Here is a 9,923-nt window from a genome sequence, read left to right on the forward strand (position 1 = left end):
ATTGATATCAATAAGCATTCTTATTTGATGGCCAGATGGTTGAGATGGTTCAAGCATCAACTTTTATCACTATGAGGACTGAATTCAATCACATAGCATCCTAGGAATTTTTCATGACTTCCTCCACTATCCAGCTACCTTCATTATGGGCCTGGCTGAATTCATAATAGGTATGGCAAAAAGACCTTCTTAGTTCCTACAGGTTGAAAATAAGTCAAAATGGAAAAAAAGACATTTGTATTTGAATTTTCATCTTGAAAGCTGATAGGGAATAATCACCAGAAATTTATTTGATTTCAGAGAATTTTGATACTTAAAGCATATGATGAAATAATTTCATTTTTCATACTAACCCAGCTGAAGTGCTTCTGCTGGGTTGGTGTATTTTCTGTTATATGTAAATGAAGTGTTGAATGTATTTGTGATACTTGGGCCAGTGTTGCATTCACTAGTGTTGGCAAGGGAGATTGTGGCAGATTTTTCAAATGTGACAAGGTATTTCCTAACCACAAATATCTGGGCCTTGTTAAGTGATAGACCACCAGAAAACTGGACAAACATTGCTGGAAATAGACATGACATCATTCAGACAAACATTGACAAAATCACAAAAATATCTTCATCTAACTGTTATAGATTAGAGGCTTGTTGATCTGAAAAGAACAGTTATATAAAACAGCCCTGTCCCATAAATAATGCTTCAATATATTTATTCTCCAACTTTTTGCTTAGTATAAACATACAAAAACACTAGCTTACATATAAAATTGCATTCTCATTGACAGTACCTTGATAACAGTCATTAGGGTTTCTCATTTCCCGGTTTTTGCTTGTCTCGGGATTCCGGGATATAATTAATTATTTTTAAGATATAAAATAAATCTTAAAATCGAATGATGTAATTATTTTTCATTTTTTAAGTAACTTAATGTGTCCTGCAACCTCCAAAATAATAATAATAATGCTGTGTAAAATATATATAAAATATTTTGAATTACGTAGAAATTTTCACAAATAGAAAAAATTTTGTTGGAAACTGCTTACAACAAAAATGCCTTTGAATTGAGTTGAAAATTTAAATAAAAATAAAGTTAGATCAAACTTAAAAGGTAATTTTCATTTTTTAAATAGAACTTAATACAAAATATTGTAAATTTTTATAATAAGATTTTAAAAAGCAAAGATGGTCAATACTCCAATCACTCGATCTTGTTCTTATTTTAGTAATGAAAAGTCCTACCGAGAATGCCCTTTCTGATTCAATTGATGTGGGTGGAGTCATCATTAATGCATTTAAGAGAAGACATATGTTGTGTTTTTTTTCACCTGTAGCCTTGACGATTTCTAGTTCGTTTTCAAGATGCATTGTAGTACTTTTTTTGCTCTCTAGTATTCTTGATTTGTCTACCTCAGCTGCTTTAATAGTGACATCGAGTTAATAGCCCGATAATTTAGCAGTTTGTTTTGCTTTAATAATCAGGTTTATGAAGAAAAACTTTATATTTGCATACTTTGTATTGTTTCTATCCTTGCCCGATTTGTACAATCTGGCATAATGCAATTATTGAAGCTACTGGGCATGGTTAAAAATTAAGACAGCATAAGCACAGCTATTCCAGATATTACAGGTTCTGACAAGTAAAGAATTTTCAGAGTCCTGTCACAAATAGGCTACATATTGATTATTCACAATCTGTGACATGCCATAACAAGTAAAAATTTAAAAAACTAATAAGCAGGCTTAAAATTAATAAATACAAATGTATTTTGACAGTTTATGGGTTAATTATACATCCTATTTGCAAAATTTCCTCAACTTTAACACAAAGTAAGAAAAAAGTGAATTTTAAGAAATTTGTAGGATTTCCTGGGTTAAAAAACAGCCAAGATCCCGGATATCATTGGAGAAACCCTAATAGTCATAATTCAGAAACATAAACACAACAGTTACAACTAGTGACACTGTAGACAAAATTAATTAATTAATACACAAACTAAATATACTGGATTAGAGACTGTGAATTCTGAAAATACACAATTACGAAAATGAATTGGGTTATGATGTAATTAAGCATAAAAAATACATTAAAAAAATACTTAAAACTGAAAAAAAACGAAAGAAATGCGTTTATTTTGAAGAAAAAGCTTTGAAGTTTAAGTTCCTTTGTCTCGCCTTTCTGCGAAATTTAACACGGATGAGTCATTGTTTACACAGCTGGATGACCTTGAAAACAGCTGGAGTCGGATTTCCCGGGGCATTCTCAGACGTCTTGGGAGGACAAGGGTTTAAAGTAGGGTGAATATGAGGGACGCCTATATTTTTAAAAAATTAAAATTTTATTGCGATTTCCGGATCCCCCTAATTAATTAAATTTATATATAATAAAATCGATTAATTAAAAAAATTAATAAACTGTCGAAGGTCGTTTTTGACATTTTTTTTTTTTAAGGACCGCGTTTTTCGTAACGCTATGTAAACTTGACGAGTTATCTCGTCAATGGGCGTTAATTAACTACGTTATCTAAATAAGATTGGTTGCAAATTGATGTAATCACTATGTTTTTATAATCACATAGTATTAAGATAATGCAAGTAACTACAAATGTACTTTTTATAGAAACATTAACAAATGATTTGCTGTTTTTTTCTGTAATGTAATAACAGAAAAAATAAAGTAAAACAACAACCATTTCATTGCAAATGATATAGCCGTCTCTTAATAGCCAGTAAATGCAGAATAACCAAAGATATTCATTTGATTTTGTTGATATCCAGAGCAGAGTTAAAATTACAATTATTAATAACAACAACAATGGTCTTTTGAACCATTTGTCCCATTAGACAAATAAGGTTCATTTTGTATATCTCTACTTAGATAATGCAAGAATTCTCAGACCTCTTAAACATTCACTTATGACAGGCTCAAATTTTGATAACTCCAAGATTAAAAACAAAAATTGATCATTTGTTTGGTGCAAATATTTTATCCAAACTTTCTCTTGATGCTAACAGTTGACACACACAACTGAATAACTGAGATTATCATCTTTAATATATCTCCAACATTGCCATTTAAGTTCTAAGTTTCTAGTAAATAGTAATTTTCTATAATCAATAGAATCATATTATTTGTCTGAAACTTTCTAAAAAAATATTAGTGCCAGTGCACCTAGATGCAGTGCGAAATAAAAATGATAGTGCACTAATTGATGTATTTACATTGATAAATTATCAAAGAAGCTAACTAAGTAAATTATTTCCTTGTTGTGAATAAAAATATTAAACCTGTTTAACAGTATGTATAAATCTGTGTATTTTCCTGAATCCTGGAATTCAGCCATTTTAACAATGATATATAAAAAGGGTGATCTTTCCTCTCCTAGCATCTATAGACCAATAGCATTACTGTCAGTAATAAAAAAATGTTTTACTTCACTTCTTGCAAATAAATTTAAGTTATGGACTAGAACAATGGGACTGGAAGCTGAATTCCAATATGCATTTACTACTAATAAAGGAACCGAATTTGCAATTTTCACCTTATTAATGATAATTCAACTATATCTTTTAAAAAAACATAGGAAAATATATGCTGCTTTTATTGACATCCAAAAAGCATTTGATTCAATATATGTGCCTCTACTGATACATAAACTCAAATCCTGTGGTGCAAGTACTCGATTTACTTCAGTAATTTTAAAATTATATTTAAATTATATTATCAAGATAAAACAAGGCAACAACATCTCTCAAAATTTACTTTTATCCCGTGGAGTCCTCCAAGGTGATCCCTTATCTCCATATCTATTCAACTTCTACCTTATCGGTATTGATCGTCTATTTACTGAACCAACCGATGGAATTACAATAGGAAATAGAACTTATCATTATATTCTTTTTGCTGACGATCTTGTGCTCCTGGCTCCAACAAAAATTTCACTACAAAGGAAAATAAATCAACTTAATAAATTTCTACAATCATTATATTTAACAATAAATTCTTCTAAAACGAAAATAATCATATTCCGCAATAACTGTAAAATATCTGAAAATAACACTAAAATATACCATGAAAATATCCTCTTACAAACGGTAAATGAAATAGACTATTTGGGAGTCAGGTTTGAGTGGAACTTATCCTTTAAAGCACATTTTAATAAAATAAAAATTAAAGCAAAACAAGCTATTGATAATCTATTATTTCTATGCTCTAAGCTGAAAACTACCAACTTGAAAGTTCATATTAAACTATTTAATTCAACAATTGTTCCAATAATATATTATGCAAGCCCAATATGGAGTTTAGATTATATATATAAATTAGAAATTCTTCATGTTTATTATTTACTCAAACTATTCCAACTTGAAAGAACAATTCCAGGCTACGCTTTGAGACATGAAGTAAATAGAATTTGGTTTTTTCCCTTTGTTTTAAAACGTATAATTAAATTTTACTACAGAATTAAATTCAAAAACGATAGTACAATAAGATATCTTCACCATCAAAATATTAATCATAGTAAAGATCAAAAATCCAAACAACTATGGCAATATAAATTAACTCATATTTTAAATAGTTTTGGTACATCAGTGCTACTATTCAACAATAATATTAATGACTGGAAATTTGGCTACTCCCTCCTAATAGATTCTGCAATTTCACAAGCAATAAATAGAGATCAAGATTCATTGTACCAAAGCAGTTATCACCCATGGTATATTAAACTATTGCAAATTCCATCTTTACAACTCTATATGTTTCAGTCAATAAATCTAAACGTAAAGCGTCTAATAATTCAACTTCGCTTAAATAAATATTCTGTGTTTATTAATAATAAATATATCAACCTAACAAAAAATTATTGTCCCTAATGCAAATCAGAAAAATTCTCACTACTTCACTTAATTCAAAGCTGTAAAGCTGTTAAAACTACGTAATTACTATAAAATACCCCAAATATGTCAGACTAATTCAGAACTGGAGTTTAAATCAAGTCTAAAAAATCTTAATAAAACGGATCTATATAAAATATATAATTATTTTGTAAAAGTTTCAGAACGATGCTATTTGTCAAATCAAAATTAATGTTGTACAATCATCCGCTGTCTTGAAAAAGCAGTTGATTCACTACATTTGTAAATATAATTGATGTCTAAACAAAATAAGAATTAATTTGTAGTTTTATATTTAAATTTTAAATTTACTATTTCTAGTTGTATTTCTCCCAAATAATTTGTAAAATTCCCCCTCAACAGAGAAATTGTTCTCTATTGTTAACACTAACTAACACTGTATTAATTTTAATTAATTATTTCCTTGTTGTACATTGTAATGAATAAAAATTTCAATATATGATCTGAAAATGCCACTCTTTTAAAAGTGCTGTCTGAAGGTGACTGTCTCACCCCCACGTACCGACCCTGATCAGGAGACAGTTGTGCAAGAGAGGAAACTTAATTCTTGTGAAACATAACTTTTCTATCTTGTCTCAGTGTAAATTTTCTTGGTCTAATAGAGGACTTCTTCATCCCATATAACTTCCCAGTTTTAAAAAATTGTTTACCACACATGGAGTGTGACCAATTCTTCTTGATATTTCTCTAGATGATAATCCTTCTTCATTAAAAGCTGTAATTTTTCTTTTCTCAGACTCAAAGTGCTGCTTTTTTAACTGATGTTAATGAAACTATATTTACACCAAGAATTTATTTTTATTAAATTTTCCAGAATAAAATTAGTTAAACATATTATTACTACCTAATTTATATGTAAAAGCACAATTTGAATGGAGAACTTTTACAAACTGGGTAATAACTGACTTCTTGTTTCTCGTTTTCTTTGTATACCTTTACAGAAAAGAAATAGCTGCTACCTATTATGTCAAATATAAAAACTATTTGTAACTGTTTCTACAAATATTAAACTTGTACTTTGTTTTAGAATTTACTTTTATGAAAGATGAATGGGTATATCATTTTGCAACTGAGCTTATATTGCACTAGAATAAAATAATATATGGATGTCTGAAAGCATTGTTTTTGGTTGAGTGACTGCAATTTTAAACTACAAGCAAATTTAGACAGATAAATTCTAAGTCTTCATGGTGACAAATATTAGAAACACAAATAAATGATATTAGACAATAGCTGGGTAGACTGATACAATACACTAAAAACAACATAACATGAAAATTTAATGAAAGAGGTTAGGTAAATATTTATGAAAATTCACACTTGCAACATAATGCACATTGATACCTGCAGACAAAAACTTGAACAAAGATTAAAATGATACAAAACCTATATTCACCAGACAGATGTTAACTCATTATTTCTTTTTCAGTGTTAGTTGTTGGGACACTTTTCTGTATTATAACATCTGTTGTTCTGAAATCTAGCACTCATCTGAAAAACTTCTTCTATTTCTTTCATAGTGGTTTATTGGTTTTAACAAATTTGCTTATATGCAGATATAATCATCTAAGATGCAACTAACTGCAGTTAACTGGATCATGGAGAATAAATCACACTTATTCTGGAATTTGCTGTTCTATTTGTAGATTTGATAAAGGGTTAGACAAACACTCATATTGTGCCCTGAATTTGATTTTGGATATCAATGTGTTTTTATATCTTCTTCAGCAAACAGATAATGGAATGCTTGTTGCTGCTCTCCTTTGGTGTAAACTTAGAGGGTGTGATCTTGGACTAACTCTTCTTGACACACCATGGCAACCAAATATTGGCTCTGAATCCTCGCTTGCACCATCTATTGAAATAAAACGTTTGATTTCTCAAAGTGCTTTTTGAATAGTGTTAATACAAGGCTAGTTATTTTAAGTATTTTGACAAATTTAAAAATATCTGAAATATAATATTTCATCAAAAACATTTAAAAAATTATTGCATTATAGTAGACTTTGCCACTTTATAGTTTAAAAATATAAATAATTTATATATATGTATTTATTTACTTATTCCATTTGTATTGGACATAGAAAATTTATTATTTTCTGTGCTTTTTCTTATTATTGATTTTCTTTTCAAATCAACATGATAAATTGTTTTCCCCTCATAAATCATGAACAATTTTGTTATATTTCATAAAATTATTATAAAATCATAGATTGTTTTAAATTATGTATAAAAGATTTTAAATAATCATTAAAAAGTTAAAACTGATTTTAATATCTAGGATAATCAACGAGATTTAGAAAGTGCTACGGAAAAGTTGTCAGAATACTTGGAGAGAGATATAACCCAGGAGAACCTTTTGGATATTAAGCAGAAAGTGCAAGATAAATATAGGTATTTAATTTAAATTGTTGTATATTAATAAATTTAATTGAACTGAATTTCTATAAAACATGATTTCATTTTAACTAGTTGATAAATTAATATTTAATGAATATTTTATTCTTAAATAAAACTTAACTCCTAGCTACAAAATTAAAAAAAAGTATTGTAACAACTTTATTGTATGATAATGAATAAAATCTGATAAAATGATTTTATTATAAATAAATAATAAATATTTCTCACTAAATACACAATAATGATCAGGAAACAATGTATGATGAATTGTTTTAACTTCACTGTAATGAAGTTTGATTATTTAAGTTCATAAATCATCATTTAAAAATTTTTTAAAGCAATATTCAGGTTGCTCTAAATATTATTTAAATTTTATTAATTATATTATTTAATTTAATATGCAAAAAAATAAAAGGCAACCTTTACTAAAGAGAGAACAAATTTTTTTCAGGTATTGCGAAAGTAGATGTAAAGTGTTATTGGGACACGTCCATGAAGGTTATGAAAAAGACTGGTGGGAATATACCGAATGATGTTTTTTTGTTGAACAGTTTTTCTGCCCATTTTGATCTATAAATTTGTTCACGTGACCAAATCTGGGAACTTCGAATTTAAGCGTTTGAAACTTGAAGGAGTATTGCCAAGAAACTGTGGAGAACCGAGTGAGAAAGATTAAAAACTAGAAGGATGTTCAATAAAGGATTTAACCAAACAATTGTGTCATGTGATGAAATGTTATCAAAAGTTTAGGTGGAGTCGATTGTCGGTATTTAATTTAATATCTTCTCCCGTTGCGCTGTCAACCGTGTTTCTACATACATTTGTTTCTTTAATATCGAGGACTTCCCCCATCCATTTTATAAAAATAATTATACTTGCTTTTTTGAGTTAAGAAAATAAAATCATGAAGATATGTACTTTTTGATATAAGAGTAAATGTTTCTTTTAGAAGTTTAGTTCTTAAAAGTTAAAAAATCAGATAGTTAAAATAGTTTTAAGAGAAGAAAAATGCCACCTTGTGGTTTGGAGAGAGTTTTGTTTTAAAAACCTCTATTGTTTATTTTTTAATTAAATCCAATTCAAATGATATAGTCCTATACATAAACTATTAATGAAGAAAAAATATTGAGTATGAATTTTAAAATAGTCATTTACTAACATATAATGAATAAAACTTACAAATTCTTTTAAAAAAAATCATTAAATAAACTTTTTAAGATTTTTAGTAAGGTAGAATTTAATTGATTTAATTAAAAGCTTAGCTAATTGTCTAATTATTTGTTTTTGAATTGTTTACTCTTCACAGATCCCAAAATAAATTTTAATTGAGACAAATCATCATTTTTGTCATATTACTGTGTTGTCATTAGCTTTATATGTACTGTATTACAAATGAAAAGAAAAGGAAAAAAAACTGTTATTAATTTTTTGGATGGCTCAATAGCTCCAATAACGTGTGTAATTTTAAAGATTATCCACCAGCATATTGTTATAAAAGTTGCAAAATTTTTGCCAAAATAAACAGGGATTCTGCCACATGGCCTGAATTCCTCTGCCACTGAAAAATTGTTTCTGAATTATATAATATATATATATATCTTTATTCCCTTTCCTCCTTTTTAAAAAGTTAATTTTTTAGGTGAAAGTTTTTAATTCGAAAGAAAACTAGTTTCTTAATTCCATATTAGTGTGATAAGTTATAATTTACATTCTGCTTAATTTTATTATTATATAACCTGTCGAGTGTATTGATAATTTTTGCTTACTCCTCGGAGAAGCCAAGACAAGTAGCAGCTTACAATGTATATTAATCAGTTGATCGTAGTTTTACCGTAATTGTAGATGGAAAAAAAAAAAAATGTATATTTGGCACAAATCAAATAATTCCTTTTTGGATAAATGCAAGTGCTGTAGAGGCAACTTGTCAATAAAAATGTTAGGGAAAATGGCATGATTTATATGGAGGATTAAAAAAAAAAACCCAAATGATGATGATAATCATGCATATCAATATATAAAATGTATGAATAATTGGAAAATAATTATTATTTACTATTTTGTGTGATTACTGTTTTAAGTGATCACACTATTTATTATTATTTTGTAAACAGTTTACAGGGGAAAAAATACATTTTTTGAGTGTCATCATATTTTGTTGCTCTGCTGAAGAAGGGAATATGTATTAAATGTAATGTATATATTAATTTGTAGACAAAAATTTCATGCAGTTGTTAAAAAAAATTGTAGGAAAAGAAATAAGTTTTTTGTTAATTCTAAACACTGAAAAATAAATAATTGCTTTACTTTTTTTACAGCAATAAGGTTCACCTTTCCTTGTTAATAAATATATTAAAAGAAACTCTCTGCTGTGGAAAATTGAAGATTTATTTACAAGTAATACTTTCATTTAATTTATATTCTTAATTTTGTCATATAAAATAGTAATCTGAATACTATTAACATTAATTATAATTAATAATGGTTCAGATTATTATTTTATAAATTTTACCACTGATAAATTAATTTTTACAATGTAAATTTTTCCACCAGAATTGATTCACTTGTATATTTATCAATTATATCTGATTTCTATCGAAAACTTTGGGCG

At 27.7% G+C, this 9,923-nt stretch overlaps 1 protein-coding gene across 1 annotated transcript in view; it reads left to right on the top strand.

Moving 5' to 3' along the window:
• Positions 1-9,340, top strand: part of LOC111632472 (E3 ubiquitin-protein ligase arih1-like) — a 118,680-nt gene extending 109,340 nt beyond the window's left edge. Inside the window, exons 13-14 of the mRNA XM_023376889.1 lie at positions 7,197-7,309; positions 7,767-9,340. Of these exons, the coding sequence (XP_023232657.1) occupies positions 7,197-7,309; positions 7,767-7,848 (195 nt within the window). The 3' untranslated portion in view covers positions 7,849-9,340. The remainder of the gene's footprint in view (positions 1-7,196; positions 7,310-7,766) is intronic.
• Positions 9,341-9,923: the final 583 nt, after the last annotated feature.

Source organism: Centruroides sculpturatus, unplaced genomic scaffold, assembly GCF_000671375.1.
Source record: "Centruroides sculpturatus isolate CEXI.00-Female unplaced genomic scaffold, Cexi_2.0 scaffold661, whole genome shotgun sequence".
NCBI lineage: Eukaryota > Metazoa > Arthropoda > Arachnida > Scorpiones > Buthidae > Centruroides > Centruroides sculpturatus.